General features: G+C 45.1%; 1 protein-coding gene across 1 annotated transcript in view; it reads left to right on the top strand.

Moving 5' to 3' along the window:
* The window catches only part of LOC144143613 (prestin-like), a 74,980-nt gene extending 58,399 nt beyond the window's left edge, over nucleotides 1–16,581 (top strand). Inside the window, exons 10-20 of the mRNA XM_077675451.1 lie at nucleotides 405–518; nucleotides 1,356–1,433; nucleotides 1,976–2,071; nucleotides 2,499–2,605; nucleotides 2,938–3,007; nucleotides 6,217–6,326; nucleotides 8,426–8,486; nucleotides 12,448–12,669; nucleotides 14,492–14,546; nucleotides 15,498–15,610; nucleotides 16,410–16,581. Coding sequence (XP_077531577.1) covers nucleotides 405–518; nucleotides 1,356–1,433; nucleotides 1,976–2,071; nucleotides 2,499–2,605; nucleotides 2,938–3,007; nucleotides 6,217–6,326; nucleotides 8,426–8,486; nucleotides 12,448–12,669; nucleotides 14,492–14,546; nucleotides 15,498–15,610; nucleotides 16,410–16,439 — 1,056 coding nt within the window. The 3' untranslated portion in view covers nucleotides 16,440–16,581. The remainder of the gene's footprint in view (nucleotides 1–404; nucleotides 519–1,355; nucleotides 1,434–1,975; nucleotides 2,072–2,498; nucleotides 2,606–2,937; nucleotides 3,008–6,216; nucleotides 6,327–8,425; nucleotides 8,487–12,447; nucleotides 12,670–14,491; nucleotides 14,547–15,497; nucleotides 15,611–16,409) is intronic.
* The last annotated feature ends 5,691 nt before the right edge of the window (nucleotides 16,582–22,272 follow it).

Below are 22,272 nucleotides of genomic sequence, written 5' to 3'. Positions count from 1 at the left end.
TAATATGAAATGAATTCGTTTTACTTCAGGTGGAAAACTCTCACATTCTTATTTGACGCTAATAGAGCGTTATTTATGCCATCCGTTTACATTGCGCGTAGGGTGTTTTAGTGTTAATGTTAAAATCGCCATTTATTTTCCATGTACGATAACCTATTAATATACTCAAAGTGACGCAGACAACACCTAATATTGCGGCGTGTTTTTATATCCAAATGGGGGCTTAAAATTGAGTAGAAGTATACACTTAAGAGCCAAGGAGTGCAATTGTGGACAGTGCATATTTGCAGCTTGTGCAGCACGGATATTTTCAAGTTTTCTGTGATCAGTCTCGAAGGTTATAAATGTGAGACGCAAATGCAGGGTAAGCGCTTAACATACCTCCCTTGCTATGCTCTCCCCAGGAGCTGCTGGCGTTGGGCATATCCAATTTCTTCGGCTCTTTCTTCAGCTGCTTTCCGAGTGGAGCTTCAGTGCCAAGAAGTTCTATTCAAGACAATGTGGGCGGTAAGACTCAGGTGAGCTCCCGATCGAACAGCTTCTTCAGGAGTGAACATTAACTAGTTAATCATGTTCAAATAAAGCAGGTACACGTCCTTAATTTCAGTTTAAACTAAGTTTAAAGCAATATCCAAGGATTAAGTATGATGGGGGAATACAAAAATGATTTCAGCGTAGTTATTTTTTGCATAGAGCAGGCGCATCTCTGTCTCTCTTTTATCTACCTTTGAAGCAATATTTCGGTGTTAAGAATGACAGTGTAATAACAAGATTTGAACGTTTTTTCAGCGAAACTGTTTACTGGTCTTATCTTGCATTAGCTAGGGCGACTTCTTTGTATATCAAAAATCTTTAGATTCCGTGTTTGTGTTTTCTTAATTTGGCTAGTAATACACGCCATGCAGCAAAATTTTCTGACCATCCAGTAAACTTTTTTTTTGTGACTGCAACACCTTTAAGCTACTTCGTGCTTTGTTACGGAACGTCGTAATGGCTAAGAGGAAGTCTGCGTTATTTGGACAACACAGATCGCGCCACAAGAATACAACCATTTATGCTTCTGTGTGCTTTTTTGGATTGGCCCGGTAAGTGGCGGATCGTTTGTTTTAGACGAAGTCATTCGAGGCCTACAAATTTAGCATTTATTTCTGCGGAGGCTTACTCTTGTTTTCGCTCCCTCGTGGCAGTGTGACTTATAACCACGTTCATCCCGTGCACAGATTTGTCGGTAATGCACTGTTTGACTCGTACAACAAATGCGACTAAACAAAGAGAGTTGATACTAAATAAATCCCATGTCGCATTTTTTAAATCGAATAAATTATGACTATCTTTTTGGTTTTTCCCCCTTTCAGCTTGTAAGCATCATCAATTCAGTCCTGATTGCCATTGTTCTTCTGTACTTGGGAAGCTACCTGGAAAAACTTCCTGTGGTGAGTACGATTACTGCAAAAATATCCAATCATCTCATTCATTTTTAAGCCCATTATGCAAACTGTGCATTCAATGTGCAGCTAGTGTGGATTGCGGTGGAGTTATTTGTAGGCACAATACTCAAAGCACTTGTGAAAACAAATACGTGCTTTCTTTAGGACTCCGTCACCAACATTCAAATAAATCGTTTTCTCGGCTAAGCATATCCTGTTATTGATGAGATTGTTTCCTTTAAAGAATGCTTCATATATTTATCGCAAGATTTAAATCAAAATTCTATATGGTCGTACAAAGGGCGTCACTCGCTACAACGCGCATTGGGATATTGATTGATTGGAAGCTTCTGTTACGTTTTTTGACCACAGAAAGGCGCAAGTGGAGCCGATGAGGTTTCTTTGTGTACAAGGCGGCTACGTACTATGGTCACGCACCTTGTTTAATATCTTACGGTGCCGTTTTCACATTTCTACTGTGCACTTAAGTTTGTAGCAGCAGTTTGTATGAGTCATTGACACGTTTTAACATTTTCTTCTCCACACAGGCCGTGTTAGCAGCAATCATCTTTGTGTCACTCAAGAAGGTGTTCATGCAAATCAGGGACTTCTGGAACTTCTGGCTGATCTCTAAAATTGATGGAGTAAGTACCCTAAGCTCACAGCATTATTACGGGGCAGCTTTCATCCAAGCAAATTTCCCTCTTCAGATTGCCCAGTTTGTGGGTAATAAACTATCTTAAATTTTATAGTTGCTCGTTATTGACAAACCGTTTGTATTTCGGTCTGCATTTGTCGCTAACGAGCATATTTTGCTAAGTTGTGCTTATCCACTAATGCCAATAGACTTCAGTTGCACGCTTCACCAGTCTCTTGCCATCACGGTCAAGAAGCAAGGTGGATAAGACAGTTTCGGCCGATGGAGTACAATGGCGGGCGAAATAGATTTGGCGACGAAATGTATGCTGCTTCGGTGAACCGCTCATGATTATTATAATTACGCCCAGTCGCAATCTTGCCAATCGCGGACGTTTCTCTAAGCTTCGTGGTCCTCGCTTTTTTTCTTTGCAGCAAGTGTGGCTGGTTACGTTTTTCGCTACCATCATTCTTGAAGTGCAGCTGGGCCTTGTTATTGGCGTGGTATTCTCGCTGCTCACCCTGGTCTACAAGATTCAACGGTGAGAAAATGTGGCAGCATTTTGATGCGAAAAGATTCGTTGAACGAGTCCCCTAATAATCCCGAATCAGCAGTTGGTGAGCTTGTAGAAATGTACTTCAAATTCGTTGTTTTCAACGCTGCATGATAAGATAGCATACGGAAAAAGAGACGCGACGAACAGGAAGAACGTACCACAAAGCGTGTTATGTCTTCTGTTTGTTCACCCCACCTTTATTTGTCCATTTTGTCTTACTAGCAAAACTAGCCCCTCAGACTACTTTGCTCAACATTGATATTCAGAAATTGTCAGATCTGAACAGGTGTTTTTTGTTGTTTACAAACCTGCCGCAGGCCCAGTACATGCCTGCTAGGACAAATTCCCAACACGGATTACTACGTCCCGATCAAGAAATACGGAATGGTTAGTACAAATTTAACTTTTAAATTTAAATTTAGTACAAAGTAACCTTGCTTAGGCGGCAAAAGCGTTCGCTAGTAGCCAACATTGCTGAAAAAAGTCTTATGTTTCGTTTATTGCGCTTAGCTAGAGCTTAAGTGTTTGACTACCGGGATAAAAATGGGTGCTAACTTAGCGCGGCTGGTCCCGGTAATTGAAGTGAAAGCAGTCTAAGCACAGTTTGCCAGCCGCAGGATATGGCTAGATTAACATTTTCCGTACTGCAAGCACTGACTGCCGTCGCTTCGCCAGTTTCCAAAGCCGTCGTTGAAGCCGAAGACGAACCATCCATTGCCGCCTTTAAAGGAGCCATGAAGACAAAATACAAGTTGAGTTTATTAGAAAGACGGCTTAGTCGCGATAACAATGATACCAATATCATCGCAATCTTCGAACAAATAACGGAGATATTAAAGAAAACGTGTGAAGCAGTCGCGACCCCCTAGCCCATTTTCCGCAACTTTTCTATGACGTCACGGAACCTTGTTTGTGTGATTGGCGGCCGCCTAACTGACCTGTCGCGACGACACTTGACTGGACGTCTGTAATGGGGCCTCTTGTTCCATTTGACCGCATCACTTGAATACTAACGTGCAGTTAACGCACTGAAAATTATATTTTATTGTTGGCCCGTATGACGTCATTCTTGCTCATAACACGTCACTGTGGCGCAAAATTTGAAAGTTTCTAAATACTTCTTGCTTTTTTACATAAAAAAACATCTTTTGTGGCTGTAATGAAGCTGAGTGGGATACTGAATCCTAGTTCTTTTAAATTAAACGAAGTTGTATTTTCTCTTCCATGGCTCCTTTAAGGCTTTGCTGTTAATACGTCATTGTTGACGTCACGAAAACACGATTTAGCGGGAGCATGTCGTCTTTCTACGTCCCTCTTTCCACCCTTAGCTTGCCCAAGTTTACGTTCTTCACTCGTTTCCGCCTGCCGCTTTGCGCGCTGGTCCTCACATTTCCGCTTTAAATCATCCGAAAGCCGAGCGTGTCTGCAGGATGGATCGACGCAGATTGGCGGCTTTGCCACTAGCGCCAAGCTGACAGCAAAACTTCGGCACATATGGACCAGAGTCCTTGCTCCCTTTTTCACGCCACGGCTGCACTCGCCTTCCTCCTCACTCGCTCACTCTCCTCCCTTTATGCCGCGGCTGCGTGAATGAGGGAAAGGGAGGTGGCGTGGTTGCAAGTCACGTGGTATCAGTTCAAGGTCACTCTCACACACCGCGAAACTGACTGGGCTAGGCCAGTATAGCTTTCGCCGTAAAAACACGTCTACTCTTCTCTCAAATACCGTGTCTTGCAACCTGTTCGCTGAGAGTACCGGTGTTAAGGCGGAAGAATTAGAACAGCGTAACTATCAATACAACAAAGCGCACAGAAGCCGATAGCTACAAACACAGCAGTGAATTACAGCTAAATAAAACCTTTCGGTGTGCGATTTGAACATGCTGAAACTGCAAATTTTAGTAGGAAAAAAAAACATTAGTTCAGCATCAAAACTGAGAACTGGGCGATTTGGTCAGAAATAAAGCGTTTGAGCGTATTTATTTCTGACTGAATATATGGCAGTTTTAAAATGTAACTTGCAAAGCTGTACGTCCTTAAAGGAGCCATGAAGAGAAAATACAACTTCGTTTAATTTGAAAGAACTAGGATTCAGTATCTCACTCAGTTCCATTAGAGCCACAAAAAATGTTTTTAATAAAAAAAAACCAAGTAGTATTTAAAAACTTTCAAATTTTGCGCCACAGTGACGTGTTATGAGCAAGAATGACGTCATACGGGCAAACAACAAAATATAACTTTCAGTGCGTTAACTGCAGGTTAGCATTCAAGTGATGCGGTCAAATGGAACTAGAGGCCCCATTACAGACGTCCAGTCATGTGTCGTCGCGACAGGTCAGTTAGGCGGCTGCCAATCGCACAAACAAGGTTCCGTGAGGTCATAGAAAAGTTGCGGGAAATTGGCTAAGGGGTCGCGACTGCTTCACATGTTTTCTTTCATATCTCCGTTATTTGTTCGAAGATTGCGATGCTATTGGTATCATTGTTATCGGGACTGAGCAGTCTTTCTAATAAAACCCAACTTGTATTTTGTCTTCATGGCTCCTTTAACTATAGCTTCAAGATTTCTGGTGCCTGAAACAAGTAACAAGCTGCTGTTCATGCAGAGTCGAGTCTAACCTTCTTATTATTGTAGTGGTTACGTAATTTACCTCGAGAACGAAATTAAGATATAAATTAGGAGCCACAACAGCGACTGCTATGTTTGTGTTTCGAACAAATTAAAAGCTATTATGGCTAATCAAATGAGCAGCTGCGAAGACATGGACTTATTCGCCTCGGAACTAAGTTTTCATCAGATTAGAGCACCCTCATTCCAACACGAGTACATGCCTATGTATTGGAGTTCCGATTTCGGAAGTTATGATTTGTGGTTTCAAGCAAAAAGCTAAGGAATACCACACGTTTTTGGCTTTTTGTCACTGTAGCATTGAATTTACGAGAGGCTCGAAGTGTAAGTTCGGCTAATGCATGCGCACGCTAACCGCTGGATTAGGGTCCACTGTAGCTAGTGTTAAATATCTCTGCAATTTAACTTCGAACACAACGAATACAACTCAAACGTATAAAAGTTCTTTAAACGCAGCTGCCTCCTCAGCCTTCCGTTCCCGTCTTCCTTTATTTCTGTGTCATAAACTTGCAACATCGAACAGATGTCTACATTATCATGTTTCAGGTTGTAACTATGAAGTTTTGAGGCTTTCGAAATAAAACACTGCATTGCCTAACGTGATTTTATTATCGTTAAGTTTAAAAGACCAAATCACCTCACTCTGTGCTTTCCCTACACCCTCTCAATTGGTGTTTATTTCCCACTGAATAGTCAGTCACTTACAGGACTGTATTTCATAAATTGCTGTTTCACCTATCAAAATCCTGTTAACTTCCGCCACGTAGCATTCTCAGCAACGCTTTAATGCAGAGCTAGCTTCCGAATGAAAAATAACCTCTGCAAGGCAATTATGAGAATGGCATAAAAAAGGATTTTAACTAACATATTTCTACGTGCGTATTTCTAAATTATAGTTCTAAAAATGTGTATTTGTTTCAAATGGTAGTTAAAAAAATTGGCTCTCTTTTATCAATAATTTTCCGCAGGCGCAAAATATCAGCGGCATCAAGGTGTTTCACTTTGGCGGGCCTGTTCATTTTGCCAACGCCGAGTTCTTCAGGGCTGAGCTCGCTCGGAGAACGGTGGTTGATGTCTGGTAAGGCAACAGGTGGAAGCAAAATTCTTAAAAAGTTTGCGGTCATGAAGTCATTGTGTATAAGTTTTAGAGTATAAAAATTGAGGAGTCATGCACAGTAGTTCCGTGTGAAGATTACCTGTCTGTTGCATTTGGACGAGAATGTACGCAAACTCGAAAAGCCGTCGCAACTTGGCTCGTTAATTGGTTTCCTTCAATTCTGTTACCAGGCAAATGTATAATGCCTGATCAGTGTAGCCCCAGCTTTTTAAAAGGTGCAGCCTTTCTCAAAATTTTCTAGGCCCCGCCGAAAGCGCATAGGCCACAAAAATGCCAAACTACAACCTTACCTCTCGAGCGAGGATGAAACGTGTTAAGTCTGAAATTTGGAGAAAACAACTTCATTTCTTACTTTGGTGAAATAATTTGGTCTGCTATAAAGGTTAAGCTTTTGCTACAAATTTTTTGTGGCCTAGAAAATTTTGACAAGGACTGTACGTGTTGAAATTATCCCCGATGTCGGGACATTATATTTTGTCCTCTTTTGTAAAATAAACTACTTCCCAACACTACAGAAAAACTGCCATGACACAATACAAGCTGGGCAAAGACAATCTGTACTATGTAATACCTCTGAGGTAAATGTTACACCACTGCATTCTAAATAGCCTCTTCCGAGTCCGGCACAACCATTGTAAAGTAGCACTGGCGTTTTTCCCGCAACTACGCATCCAAACGAACCTTGCAGCCTCGGGATGTTTTCTATCGTAGTACTAGGTCCATTGTGTCTCTTTTATGGAGATAAACAGGTTTTTTTTAATGGCAGTAAATATTCTTTTTTGCGAAGTTGAGTGTAGCTTACTAAATGTTTGCTGATATTTTGTACTGATACCGTTTTTACTACCAAAAAATGGTCCCCTTCTGGTTGCGTTCTGGCGTTTTTCTACTGATTCTAATTTATAATCATTTTTGCTTGTGCAGGATCTTGAGGGTCCCGTAAGCTTCTTCGTGGTGGTAGCCTTTTAAATGCAGAGCATTTCTTTAACTCGCATGTAGCGTCCGCCGTCCGTCCGCAACAGCTCAGCGCGCAGGTGTGCCCTCTCCCCCACTCCTCCTCTCCCGCATCACACTACCCTCCTCGCTCTCAACAACAGGTCCGCACCCCTCCCCCTACACTATATAAAAAAGTAATACTTACCGGCGTCTGGCTTCGATCCCACGACCCTGCGGGCGGAACGCAAGGTACATGGTGCTCTACCCACTGCGCCACAAAACCGACACAGAATGGAGGGCTACAAACGCGCCTTATATACTTGAAGCATTCAAACTACGTCAAGAAGCTGCTGATACAACGCATTCACTACATGTGGGCGAAACGCGAGGTACATGGTGCTCTTCCCACTGCGCCACAAAACCGACACAGAATCAAAGGCTACGAACGCGCCTTATATCCTTGACTCATTCAATCTACGTCAAGAAGCTGCTGATACAACGCATTCACTACCACCAACTCCCCAAGCACTAAACGTTAACGCAATACACCCACCCCCTATGCGACGCACTTACTCGAGTCCCCCTCGCGGGGAGATGGGCATTTTTTTGGCCAGCGCCGGTTGCTTGATCTATTAGAATATACTTATTATTGTTATCACCACTATTACTACTGTTACCATTTATATCACCCTACACTTTAAGTATTTTAAGTACACGCTTATGATGTTGGCGTTACTGTTAGTAATGTTATCGTTATTACCACCCTCGACAGCAAGTATTTTTAGTAATTATTTATTATCCATTGGTTACGACCGATATACTTATAGTATGTGGTCGTGGGGTTCTATCGCCCAGTAGTGGTCCTCAAAAACAGACTTGTGTATTACTATACTTTACTGAGTCGTAATCCCTCCTGGTGTACACTTGTAGCGCTTCAGTGTCCTACCATTGAGCGTAATCACTATCAATGCTTCATGAGCTGATGTCCCACACTCCGCTCTTCTTGACGCTTTGGTGCAGGGGTGGTAATAGCCACCGCCTTCCTTTGCTAACAAGTTATATTCCTTCAAATGTTGGCGCTTTTTTGGGATGGAAAGTACGAATTATAAACGCATATTTTATTGCAGCAAGGTACGCGCGGCAAGGGCCAAGGAAGCGGCTACTCCGATTTCTCCACCTTTGTACTGGGTAAGAAAAATTTTTCCTTCATTTTGTTTTCAAACAACCGTAAGATATTCAGCAAGAATTTGAACGAATGAAAGCCACCCGTGTTGCGTTATAACCAGATTTCACACTATTAGGTGCCCAATTGTGCTTTACTCTTTCGGATTGCAAATCTGGTTTATCTTATTTAGAGGCCGGTGATGGCTTGTAGCCACTCTTTTCATGTCAAGTGTATAATGCGCCTTGACAGTGTGTGCTTGCTTCTCTTCAAGTGTGTTACATGTTGTTGCTGACTGGCTCCTTTGTTATTGATCCCTCCCCAAATTTATTGTTGACACTGTTGTACCAGGTTTTTGTACCCCGCCTTATGCAATGCTCTGTGGGCTTTGAGTGTATATAACCAAATAAAAATAAATATATGAGCAAGCGTTTGTATCATAAATTACTATGGTAAGATTTCTTTTCACCGTGATAATTTATAGCGGAGAGAAATCAAACATGAACCGCATTCCATTCTCTTTCCATAGCGTTATATTTACCAAAACGTAGCTTTTAAGACATTTAGTAGATAAAATCTTTGTGCGAGTTACAATCCCAGTGTTCACAAAATTTTTAAAGCGAAGCTTTCTACCTTCACCAGCCAACGGTTCTTTCGTGGCGTGCGGGACAAGCAACTCCCAACGTGGGTGCGGAGGGAAGGGCGGTTTTCACTCACGGAGCCCAGTGTAGATGGCGCGACGAATTTACCCAGCGTTGCCGGCACGCTCACGCCGCCGGATGCATCAGTGCGACTTGGCTTTGTCGTCTGCTTTAGCGACGGTTGTTCTGGGCCTGTTTAGGTGCAGCTTCGCGTCCATTGCGCGCCTCCTTTGCACGGCTTGATTAAATTGTTCCCCAGCACCTCCTGGGTAACCCGCACATGACGGAATTAAGTGGTCGTACGGCAAACATACGTTAAGGATTGGTTTGCAGGGCGGGAAAACAAAATGTCGAGACGACATACAGATATCTGGCCGCTAAAGAAACGCTACCTTTTACGCACTGCTTGCCACGAATGGGACTACGTTTTTTCAATTCGTTAATACCAATTCCGTTGTTTTTTAAGATGTATTACAACAGGCGAAAGGGGCCACCGGTTCTGATAAATGGTGATTGTAAGAGTTCCCTCAGCTTTCTCGCAATTCTCAAGCTTACTAAACTAACTAGTTTAAATCGGTATAAATAGGAATCAGTGAGCTCACATGCCGAATTGTTTCGGTGCCCGCGCTTGTGTCGCGCGGTGATGCAGCCCCGAGCTAGCAGCACATCTGGATGACTAGGTTCCGCTGTCTCACCCTTCGAATGGCACTCCTCGCCGTTTTCTTTGTGCCGACGCCCGTCCGGGCTACAGCGGCGGCGTCCGCCGCTCTAGCCCGGCCGCGGCCGACGCTTCGGCGTTCGGGACCCCGTCCCTGCGAATTTCATGCAATGGCAGTCAGAATCTCTGATTTCACTCTTCGTAGAACCACGTGTGTGAATTCAAGTGACGTCACATGGGCAATTTTTGTGGGTGTCGTTTACAGCTTTGCTTTCTAACCACCTTCACAGCGTGGATTGGAGCCAATTTTGTAATCAGTTCTTTGCGCTAGCACAGATTTAGCCGCGGACTTTACTTCTTTCTAGGCGGTCGCGTTAGGCTACCTGATGCTTGCGCGCTCAGGCAGCTAATTTCAACTTTCAGAACATTCTTTCTGGCTTAGGTGGTCATTTGTTTAATATTTTTTTCTTGATACGAGTATATCAAATCATTGCAGAGCTGCTTGGCAGCAGTAGCGAGATATTCGCTATCACGCCCATTCTCTTTTTCTTGCCACTGGCATTACTGGGGTTGAAGTGTTAGTCAGTAATCTTCAACTCATTCGCATAGCATTTTAGAAACGAGGGGAACGACATTATGAAACCCCGAGGTGCTTTTCCATTACTGTATATGTTTCATCGTATTGATCACCGCCACAGTCGTCTTAAAATCAACTAATAAATTGTGGCTTCGTTCCAATAAGTGAACCTCTATTTTGCGTGAGCCTGCTTTTCCTAACTTCTGCCACCGTTATATTTTATTGCCTCATTGCATTGTTATTTTTGTAGTATTGTGTTTGTAAATATATTTTAGCCTACTTGGAGACAACATGGTTGCGTGAATTTCTAGGTCACTATTTTATTTCACAACAAAAACAGCTCCTAGTGCTGTTGGTTCCTCTTCAGCAGTGGCAGATGCACATACTTTAACCTCTACTTCTTCCCTGTCTTCCGATCGCGATTTTCGCAGTCTGTCAGCGCACTTTTTCCCGCCTAAATCTGTCTCGCCTGGTGACGTGGAGTAGAGCCGTCCTTACAGGAGCTCTTGTACGTCTTGCGGACCTAGAAGGAACTCAAGTCGGTGTCGGGAAAATAAATTTCTGTTCCAGCACTTGGGCCTAGTCTATGGAAATTACACACAGTTCCAGCTTATGGAGCAAGCGCAGCCGAAGGGGCTGTCGCTAAACTTTCATTTAAAGGTATTGCAGCACACTTTTGCTCTTGAGTATGTTACTAAGCTCGACTTGTCCCTTCCAACTTGGGACGTCTCTAAACGCTGGTCTTGTTGCTCTGTTGAATCCGCGTTGACGTGGGCACCTTGCCGGGCAGGGCGCCTGCCTTCTCCTGTTCATGGTTAAGCTCCATGCTCTTCTGGTTCTTCCAGGCACATATACCGTAATGTCTTAGAGAGCAAGTTCAGCCCGTGCTTGGAATTCGGTGGGGAGTCCATAATCGGTAGACTAATTTTGTTCTTCAGTGCGCTTCCGTTGCATACTGCTCCCTAGATCGCCGTTCAGTCAAAAATCCAGATAAAGAGCTTCCCTTTCATTGTCTGCTCTAGGGACGACGAAGCAGGGACAAGAGCACATCCCCGTGCTCGCACACCCGCGACCCAAATCTTACGCCTCGGCGTATACGCTCACACGTAAAACATTTTTGTCCTTTTTGTTGTCATTCTGTGGATGAAACTAAGTTCCAGCTTACGTTGTTTTTAATGGTCTTTGTCTGGGCGAGATTGTAGATAACGTGATATACTCTAAAGCAATTTCTGTATTTTCTTTCTATGTATACTGATGTAGGGTTTGTATGACCAAGCCCTATATCAGGAAAGGGTTTATTCAGCTATCACTCGACAGACGAGGCTGGAGATCTTTGGGGGGGGGGGGATTCATCCTGCAGTGGACACAACCAGGCTGATGATGATGATGATGACGGTGACGACGACGGGGCTTATAACTATGTTAACGTTCTTTTTTGCCGTCAAAGCGAACCTTTATTGTCCTCACTAATGCCGTTCTACCCCAATACGCCCTGCAGAAAAGCCAACTTTCTCTGATGGTGATGATGAATGCTTGTGGGTGAAGTGGAAGGAAAAAAACGCTTCCTGTAACCGGAATCGAACCTGGGTCTCTCGCGTTATGAATTCGGCGTCTATCGTATTGCTCCATTTTGACATGGAGCACGCACCGATTCGCGCCGTACACCACAAACCCAAACGTTATGCCTACGAAGTGCACACCCGCGAGCTGCTGTGGGTATTCTAGAATAGTGGTGCGCACTTTCAGAGTAGCACATATTCGCAGTGTAGGATGGGCCAAGCAAAGAATTTATTACGAGAAAGCTTTGCGTCCAACCATCGTCGTCGTCAGACGGAGGGCTGCATAATTTTTATCTTCTGCTGCATATTGCATTCAACGAACACCATTGCTTCTATTATTGTGAAATGGCTCTGGGGGTGTAATAAATTAAAACTATTTTTTTATGTCTTACCTTATGTTTCATGGTAGTATCATTCAATCTAATAAGACTAGTTTATTTTATTGACTTTTTTTGTGAAGCATATCCTGCCCTGTCCTTCCGCAAGTAGTCTGGCAGACGACGGCCCAAGCAATGCTCCAGTTGCACTTACTCAGGCGGATGTTCTGCGCAGATTGGCGTCCAGGAATCAACTTCGCCTCCATACGATGAACTGAGCGACTCTATGAACAGCCTGCCCTCGACAGTCGCCATTGATGGGGCGTCATCCTCATCTTCGTCGCTCAACTCTTCAACTTCGCCTCCGACCGGCCTCCTTGAGCTCCCACGCCATGTGGTGCTGGACTTTTCGAGAGTCACGTTCGTCGATGGCTCCAGTGTCGTGGTGCTCAAGCAGGTGAGACTATGTCGGAGAAACATAGTCACTTATTGTTAAAAAGACCTTGCAGTCCTTTTTTCTCAACTTTTGCGAAATCTTTACTGCTTCCCGAACGTAATCAACCGATACATGCAGTACTTAGCTTAAAGGGTCGAAACGTACATCAGCAAAAAATTACTGTGCTATGCCCGCCAAATAACGTAGAAACTTGCTCTAAATATTTTTGTTTTCCCCGGTCTTGGCATTCCTCGGCCGCTAGAATTGTCATTACAGTGGTGTAGCGGCTATTGGCTGGCTTTCCTCCAGTTTCAGCGATGAACGCATTTGACAGGTACTTCAGAAAGAGAGGCAAAAAAAAAAGCAAAGCACAAAGGGAAGTCTGGTCTCCTGTGACAAGCAAATAATGCAGTGCCGCTTGGTGCAGGTGATAACTATTGCTTTCCCAGTGCTTCCAGACGCAAAGTAAAGAGCGAAAGCGTTTATCAGAAGTGTTGCGGAGCCTTTTTAACGGCTAGCACAAGCGGTTCATTGAAGGGGCTTTGAAGAGAAAACACAACTTTAAGCCTTTGATAACCCACTTAGCTTCATTACAACCATGTAAGACGCTTTTTTACCCTAAACACCAGGAATCGTGCACCACTTTCTAATTTGGAGCCAGGAGTGACGTTGTACGGGCAGGAATGACGTTATATGGTCCAACAATTTTTTCATCAGTGTTAACTGCGCGTTAGCCTTCAAGTGATATGATCAAACGAACCCACAGGCCCGACTACAATTGTCCAGTCACGTTCCTATTCTGCGATGTCATAAAAACGCCACCAAAAAGTGGCTGGGGAGTGCCCTGGGTTTTGTATGTTTTCTTTGTTCTCTCGGATATTTGTCGGATATTAGCAATAAAAATGGCAGCATTGTTATCGGGACAAATCAGTCTCTGTCACAAACAGAACTTGTATTTTGTCTTTGTGGATCTTTTGAAGTGGACGCGACTCAAGAGTGAGTGCAAGAAGCAATATGCTACCAGAGAATTCGATACAGCCCGTCCGCTAGTAGCTTTCATTCCGTAATCTTCATTCTGAAGAACCGAGCGCAAGAAGCAATATGCTACCAGAGAATTCGATACAGCCCGTCCGCTAGTAGCTTTCATTCCGTAGTCTTCATTCTGAAGAACCGAGCGCAAGAAGCAATATGCTATCAGAGAATTCGATACAGCCCGTCCGCTAGTAGCTTTCATTCGTTAGTCTTCATTCTGAAGAACCGCCTTAGAACACATGTGGTGGTTGTAAGTCACCCAATTCCTGCTACGTTGAAGTTCGAAGAACCTGATTTTGACAAATTGGAGAGTTGTGGTCACTTACGTTCAGTTCTTGGCAGTTTAGGTAGTGGACATTCATGTACGCGCTGAGTCGCACGACACCAAAACATAGGAGGCGGGCTTAATACCGTCAGCTAATACATACAGTTTAATAAATTAAGGTATGCATAAAACACGGGCCTTCAGTTCTTTTCGATAATCACTTCTGTAATTCCGTCCAAATACAAAAGTTTTCACCTGCTCTTCACGAGAGCCATATCCACCTCATCAACTTCTGTGCGCCAACGTAGCATTTCAGAGATTTTACATTTTGCAAACGGCAAAACAACGTGATTGGGAGCAGCCAAGAAGGGGTAAATATGCAGCTTTGGTTACAAATGTTTCCTAGACTAAAATTTTTCTCCAGGTCATTGACATTTTTTTTTTATATTCGCGTCGACAAAAGGGAAAGTCAAGTTCCCTTAGTGGTAGGGTGTCTGCATTAACAGTCACCAAAGTAACTCTGCCTTCATTTTTTTTTCATTGCAGGTATTCAATGAATTCATGAGTATCGGCATCGGTGTCTACATTGCGTGCTGTTCAGGTAAGGGCTGCTTTTTGACGTTACGTTTGTAACCGTGCTTGCGTGTCCAGGCTTCGCTCCATCGTTAACGCCTTTTGTCGCAAAGGATAAATTAAGCTCCCATGAAACACTTACGAGTCGTGAATCCAAAAGCGTTCTATTTGGTGGTTCGAGCCCCGGCTTAATGTTGATCAAGCTGTACACGGGCCGTACTTGAGTCGGCTGGGTGCCAACTGTGCACCCAGCCTAGCACGCTTGTGTACTGATTTCTTCGTACAGGTCCTGCTGCCCATGTGAGAGCGAAGGTTGTAATTGAATTGTCTTTGCTACGACTGAGGCGAGTGGCCAACTATAGTACACCCTGTTCAACATTGTACTCAATTGTTCGGAGCGAAGCCCCTTATTAGAGATTCGGGTGGTCGGCGTCTCCTGTCGTCGTCGTCGTCGTCTCATGTAGTCACGGTACTAAAACACCGGGACACTCGTTTTCAAACGCCTCGCGATAGAACGTAAAGCGCACTAAAAGAACACACCGCGACACTCGTTTTTTTATCGCCTCGCGTAAAACGCATCGTGCTTCAAAGGCACGGAACTTTTACTGCTAAGGTGTATACCTCTACCCCCCAATGGTTCATTCTTCGTTGGCAAAAACGCCAAGACGCCAAGATTACTAATAAACTACAGGCGTCGCACTCCCCCCCCCCTCCCCGTCGTTTCACGTTAGGGAAGATGGCTCGAATTTTCTCACACACGGCACTCCTTAATACAAGCCCAAGTCCCCATTATATAAGGCTACCGCCCCTAAACCGGCACCATCCCATTTGTTTCTTGCTATTACTTTTTCCTTCGGTTCGTCACATTACATTAAAAAAACACATTATTGTGCACCCTCGTCTACAGCATTGTTTGCATTGCTTGAGTACTAGTGTGACTAAGCAAATATTTCGTTTTTACCTGCTTGTCGCCTTGCAGCGCCCGTGTTCTCGATGCTGAAGAAAGGCAAGGTTCTCGACGAGATTCCTGCGGGCAACTTCTATCCCTCGATTCACGACGCTGTTCTTCACATATACAAGCCAGAGCAAAAGGCGAGTGTTTTATATATTGTTTACTGGTTGTTACTGTTCAACCAGTTCCAATCGGTGCCACTCAATAAAAAGTAATATAGAACGTAAATTTGTAATAGTGCGACGTGGTCTTGCTTTTATTAGCTTTTAGTGTATTGCCGCGTTGGGAGCAACCACAAATCAGTTGAAAACACGTTTACGTGTGCCGGATGGGTGAGAATCCGGCGTACATTGGTTACCTTGAGAATAGCTTCGTTGTGAAGTAACCAACGTCATTTGTACGCCACAAAATCAGTCTCCACCAATATTTGGGTTATTTATACTACAAGCAATAAGTACCTGTACATTTCAAGTATTTATTTATTACATGCAACCCGCCGCGGTGGCTCAGTGGCTAAGGCGTTGCGCTGCTGAGCACGAGGTCGCGGGTTCGATTCCCGGCCGCGGCGGCCGCTTTTCTGATGGAGGCGAAAAGCAAAAACGCCCGTGTGTACGAGATTTCGGCGCACGATAAAGATCCCCAGGTGGTCAAAATTAATCCGGAGCCCTTCACTACGGCGCGCCTCATCGTCTGCGTTGCGTCGGCGTGTTAAACCCGACAATCAATCAATCAATTATTACATGCAATGTTGTACTGCATATTCCGGTTTTGGCTTCCACTTGGCCACAAAGCAAAATTAAAAAATCCCCGTCACTCCAACCCCTTGCAAGTCCCGGCTCCTTATGCACAAAATGGTAATTTAAATGGTTTGTTCTATTTATAAACGCAGGTTCCAATGAAAATGATAATTTAAATGGTTTGTTCTATTTATAAACGCAGGTTCCAATCGAAGACGTTCCGGCATCTTGAGGTGGCGCCGACAAGCATGGAAAAATGCCTAGGACGTTGCTTCCACCCCGAAGTACTCTGTACATACACCCCTTCCCCAGGATGTGTTCACAATAGCAAGACCAAAAAGCTATTCGCAATGCACGGTAGAGCACACATAAAATAGACGCAGTACTCCTGCAGTTGTAAGCGCACTCATAAGGCAAGGATGTCCTCATAAATCCTTTGTACATATTGTTGATTTTACCATGGTCGTATCGAAATATTTTAGTGCATGAATCATCATTGACATGTTCATGCAGATGAACCTTGTATGCCTATCGCAATAAAAACCTATGCAGTACAACGAAATAAATTTCCAGGCTGGTTTCCTGTGCTTATTGAGAAAGGATACACAAAAGGTGTCGTGAGCTGATAAGATGCGATAGTTATCACCGTTCAAGCCCCAATTCGATGCCAAGGATGTTGCAAAAACAGTGCCGTGCTAGCGCTTCTATTCCGTGATGCCTGCAGATCGCAGTGTGTGGTAGCGGCATTAATAAATTTCACTTATATTATGCTAGTGAACGTATTTCCGTATTAAAGAAAAAAACTGCTATAAACGCTGCCGTAAACTGTGAACGAAGGCAATCACACACACTGACCACTGGGCTAACACTTCTCGCTCTTCGCTACTGCCTTGAAGTTAGTCGCTCTTAAGCCAGCGGAGCCTCCGTGGCTTTCCATGAACGTGGCTTGTGCTAGCATGCTAATTTTGATGACGTGGCGTGCTAACTAGCATGCACTAGCATGCTAATAGTAGCCACTGACTCGCCCACCGTGGTGGCTTAGGGGCAAAGGCGTTGTGCTCCTGAGCACGGGGACGCTGGTTCGACTCCCGGCCGCAGCGTCCGCTTTTGTGGTGGAGGCGAAAAGCAAAAACTCCCTTGCATTCGAGATTTTGGCGCACGTTAAAGATCCCCACACGGTCCAACTTATTCTGGAGACCACTACTAGGTCGTGCCTCATCACCTGTGTAGCGTCGGTGCGTTAAAACCTACAATCAATCATGCTAATTTCTGACTCAGTGGCGTTACTATGCCAGTTAGCTTTTTTTTTTTTGTTGCCGCTAGACGTCCGCGGATGCCGTGCTCCTCAGCAATGCCCATCAGGTGACCACGGTACCAATGCCACCACCGCCGACAACGGCGGCAGTGGAAAGTGAGCACGCCTATGCAGCTATCGGGCACAGCGACAGTGAAAGGAGGCGTGCTGGTAGGCTCGTTGACAATGGTAGGGCGGGTGAGAAAGGATACGGGGTTCTAACAAGCGCCGTGCCTGAACACTTCGTTTCGTTCACCCCAGGTCACCGCTCGCACTGATGACACATAGCTTTCGTGTGGTACGGTGTATAAAACTATTGTCGCTTGTTTCGCTCTTCTGTCCCTCAACCCTTCGAGGACATGAATGGTGAATGCAGCAGTTTCGTTCCAAAACGCGACTCGGATCGTCAGACCTGCACATGGATGTAGTCGTAATTTAATTTCGTAACGCTTATTAGAGCACACTTAGAGAACACTTGGGCTTCTAAGAATGGTTGGGCTATTCGCTTTCAATTTCTCTTTATTGACGTCACAAGTCATCATCAGGGAGGATGTGGAATGTAGTAATACCAATTATTATTTATTGAATACCCAAAGCGCCTTCGGCACAACTGTGGGCGAAGTAGATGCACACACCTCCCGCGTCTGTTTTTGTATTTTCGGAAGCAATAAGTGGTTGTTAGGGTTGGCAGTAGCATTCATGTGTGCTTGCCCCTTTATTGCATATTTTCATCCCCCCACGTTTACAGGCAATATTACTCGTTACCTTTAGCGTGAACTTACTCGTCCACAGCACTGTTACTGGGGATCATGCTTAGTATTACAGCACGTTTAAAATGTATATATTCGCAGTGTACTGCACCCTCGTCGAAGTAAATGCCCAAGCCGCACATAGTGGACTCTCAGTGCACCCGCCGGGGACTACTCTATTTGCATTGGCAAATACAAAGTATCCCTGACAAAGACAAGGGCAAAGCGAGGGGTCACACAAGGTCCTGGCAACGTTCTTGACAGTTTCAGAGATCGTTTGTCGCTACAATGTCACACAAACCCAAACTAGCACTCCCCATGATCCGCTTACAAGATATACCGATACGACAACTGTACCTTATCCTGAGCGTAGGTCAGAACGCATAGAACGTCTTCTACTAGAAATTCGAAGGTCTTTAGGCAGTCTGAAGTAGAACGCAGTGCGGTGAATCAAATCAAATCCCACCCCAAACATTAAAGGTAGTCGTTCCGAAGCCGGCGAATTCAGTCCTCTGCGGCCCCGGAAACAACAGGACGGATGAAGGCTTGCGCCACCAAAAGGTTGCAAATACCCATGAATATGTGGACGGCAACCCGTTCCTGTACATTGTTTCTGAAATAGACCAGGTGTAGGGGAAATTCCTAAGACAGAGTAAGTTTCTGCGAAGAAGAGTTTGACATCCACCTCAATGCAGTTGTACGGCTACAAAGGAAAGCTGCACAGCTTTCTCAAATTTCGCAGTAAAGCAAAATTTGTCCTTGTCCAGGATTCCAACCCGCGACACCAGTTTCCTTCGCAGAAACTTACCCCACCTTATGCATTTCCCCCTAAGTCCCTTGTTCAGGATTCCAACCCGCGACCACCACTTTCCTTCCCAGAAACTTACCCCACCTTGTGCGTTTCCCCCTAAGTCTGGTCGATTAATACCTGTCCTTCACTTCGAGTTTTGATCAATTCGCGATCGCGCTACAAACGATTAGCCTTCTGGTTAGCTCAGTTGGTAGAGCGACTGCTTCCGCTAGGCGGTGGTCCCGGTTTTGATTCCTGGACCAGAACGAATTTTTCTTCAACTGCTAAGTTTCTGAGAAAGCTGTGCAGCTTTCCTTTGTACACGAACGGCTGCATGGAGGTATATTTCAAACTTTCCTTCGCATTGCTTCTGAAATCAACCGTGGGCACCTGGCAGAGCGGCATGCCTCGCCGCACCTTAACCACCGGCTCCTGTGCCCCCTCCAAGGACCGCAACCCCCCTGAGTAGAGGCTTCTGATTTCCTCATCGAAATCACTCAATAATGTGGTTTGCGGAATACGCGCAGTAAAAATCTACTCTGAATCCTGGGTTCCATACACGCAATGCTTTCGCCTTCCAGCCAACCGCGTCTCAGACGATGCAACACTTCTCTATGTTCGATTTTCCCTATTTGCAGAAGGCGCTTGCGATTCGGCGCATGGGCTTACACCTACGTTCCTCTTTGCCGTCTTCCCCACATGGCCTCGAGCCTCCCGCTTTGTGAATAAAGGCCTTACGACAGTAAAGCTTCGTATTTGTTGTTCATAAAAAGAGGGTCAGTACAGCAGGCTCGCCTTGCTCAGTTACATTCTTTTCTGCTGAATAGCATTGAATAACGCTAACCGAAAACATCTACGCGTCTCCATTGCAGAATTTAGGAATGCTGCTTGGTGTTACCAAAACTAAACTGAGCTTTTGCACGGGAAGGTTTTCCTGGCTAAACATCAGCGAAATCTCAAGTGCCAACAGGGAAATCTTAAGTGCCAAGTACGCAATTTGATATGCATTGGCTACATTGCAGGGACAACCGCAGAAAGTGGTCACTTTCTTGTGGGGCGTGTCGGCCCATACGGATTGAAAATCACTTTTATAGTACGCCCAGAACAAACACCTTACCTACCAGAAGCACTAGGGGAAAACAATTTGATAAAGAAACTGCATGTGATAAAGCAACAGGCCTTTATTTTGGGAATATTTTGTTCCGGCCTTGTTATATCCTCGCCAAACGAGCTGTAGTCAAACTATGTGCTCCGCTTACGTTACTTTGACCAGGGAAATCATCCGCACCTTGCTTCACGTTCCCTTAACTTTTTGAACCAACCAATCAAACCAGCTTTCAGTTACATTTTCTTAGTTCGCCTAATAGCTGGAAACCTACCACGGTGGCTCAGTGGCTAAGACCTTGTGCTGCTCACACCAAGGACGCGGGTTCGATTCCCGGCCGCGGCGGTCCCTTTTCTGACGGAGGAGAAAAGCGGAAATGCCCGTTTGTTTGATATTTAGGCACACGCTGAAGACCCCAGGTGGTCGAAATTAATCCGGGGTCATCTACTACGGCGCGACCCATCGCCTGTGTAGCGTCGGCGCCTTGAAGGGACACTGAAGGAAAATAGTAGGTCGGGCTCAGACGAACATTCAATTCAGCGTTTCATCTGCGGCGAAAGATTTTGTAATTGCCGAAAAATTCCCAATTGAAAAACTCATTTCATTCCTAATACCATTGTATGACGTTTCTCGTGACGTCAACCGTTGCCGGAAGCAAGTGAGACAGCGGTCTCGTCTAGTAGGAAAACTAAAACCTAGCGAGCAAACCATCGCAATCGCAGGAGCCACTGATCGCGCACTCCGCGCGTACGACAAAACAACTTGCCCGCATACACTTCCGTTACCTGCCACTCTCTGTACGTTAATCTCGGCGGCGTACAGGCCGTAAGATGGTGGTAAAACAATGTGAGTGTGCCGCGCAGCCATTTACTTTACCTCCAAAACGTGTAGCGGACAGCGCAACCGAAGTGAGGAGGACGACAGGGGCGCTTTTTTGGTTTGCATTCTCGTTGTGGATAGTCGGTTTTCAGTCGCTTCGATGCACTCGGCTTAACAACGTGGCGCCATCTGTTGGTTTACTTGTAATAGCCTGCAAAGCTAAGTTTTTTTTTTTTCCTTCGCGATATAGTAACGCGTACTGCGGCATCTGTTGAATGTTTTAGGAAGAGAGTTGCCTACTAGCCACTGGCGTACGCAGAGGGAAGGGGAAGCCCCCCCTGCCCGCCAAAAAAAAAACAATGTTTGGCATAGGGATGATTTTTAAGGCTAGACTCGCGCTTTATATAAACGTTCATTATATGAACTTGCTGTTCTTCATTTTAAGTATGGATTCTCTTCTCTGGTCGTTGTGCATGCCTTTTATATTTACTATGACAGAAAATTTGTGACCTTTATTTGTGTCGTGTGCTAAACAGCTCCGCTGGTCATCCAGCTTCACAAAGTTGAATAGCTTGCGAATTTTATGGACTAGCTCATGCCATTCATTCTTTTCTTTCGCTTCGGCTCTTCTCGTGCAGAAACAGCCGCGCATCATGCGGCACCGACGGAACCACTGCAAAATAAATTTTGCTCATTTGGTTCACCGGTGACGCCTGATGTCGCTGCGGTTCCTACCGAAGGAAATCCGTCTAGCCGTACGTGTTGAGAATGATTTCGCAGGCTGATATCTTTTGCTAATTTACCAACATCGAAACATGAGGGAGTCATTGTTCCTACATTCGGCGAAACTAATGGAGCTGTGTGGGCATGAATGCAGCAGCTGAAGGGCAACAAATCTTGCCTGGCTTACTTCGGTCCTTTTGGCTGACAGATCGCTTTCCTGAATGGAGAGCTCCGGTTTCAGTGGGGTTCGGTTCGGTGCAGGGGTATCCTGACGGGTGCACAGCTCACGCCTGTTTGCTGTAGCTGCTTTAGCTGAGTCATCTATTTTGTTTGACGGGGACTCCAAGCCAGCGCGCCGACACCGCGGTGGTGCCGGCAGCCGTTCCAGACAAAGCGACGCCGTGGAACCGCGGGCCGCGCGTCATGAAACATCAGTGGGACCGTCCCCAGCGACGGATTCTTTCAACAGCACCCGGCCTCCAAGCTGTGTTTGTGTCGTTTTGTGAATGACTGTAGAGAGTTTTAGCAGTCCCTCTGTTCCGTCGTGTACGTAGTTACCGTTTTGACCGGGGCACGTCTGGGCAC

The sequence above is a fragment of the Haemaphysalis longicornis genome, unplaced genomic scaffold, assembly GCF_048455015.1.
Source record: "Haemaphysalis longicornis isolate Haplotype H1 unplaced genomic scaffold, Haemaphysalis longicornis Haplotype H1 scaffold_6, whole genome shotgun sequence".
Lineage (NCBI taxonomy): Eukaryota > Metazoa > Arthropoda > Arachnida > Ixodida > Ixodidae > Haemaphysalis > Haemaphysalis longicornis.
This window is presented reverse-complemented; position numbering and strand designations above follow the sequence as displayed.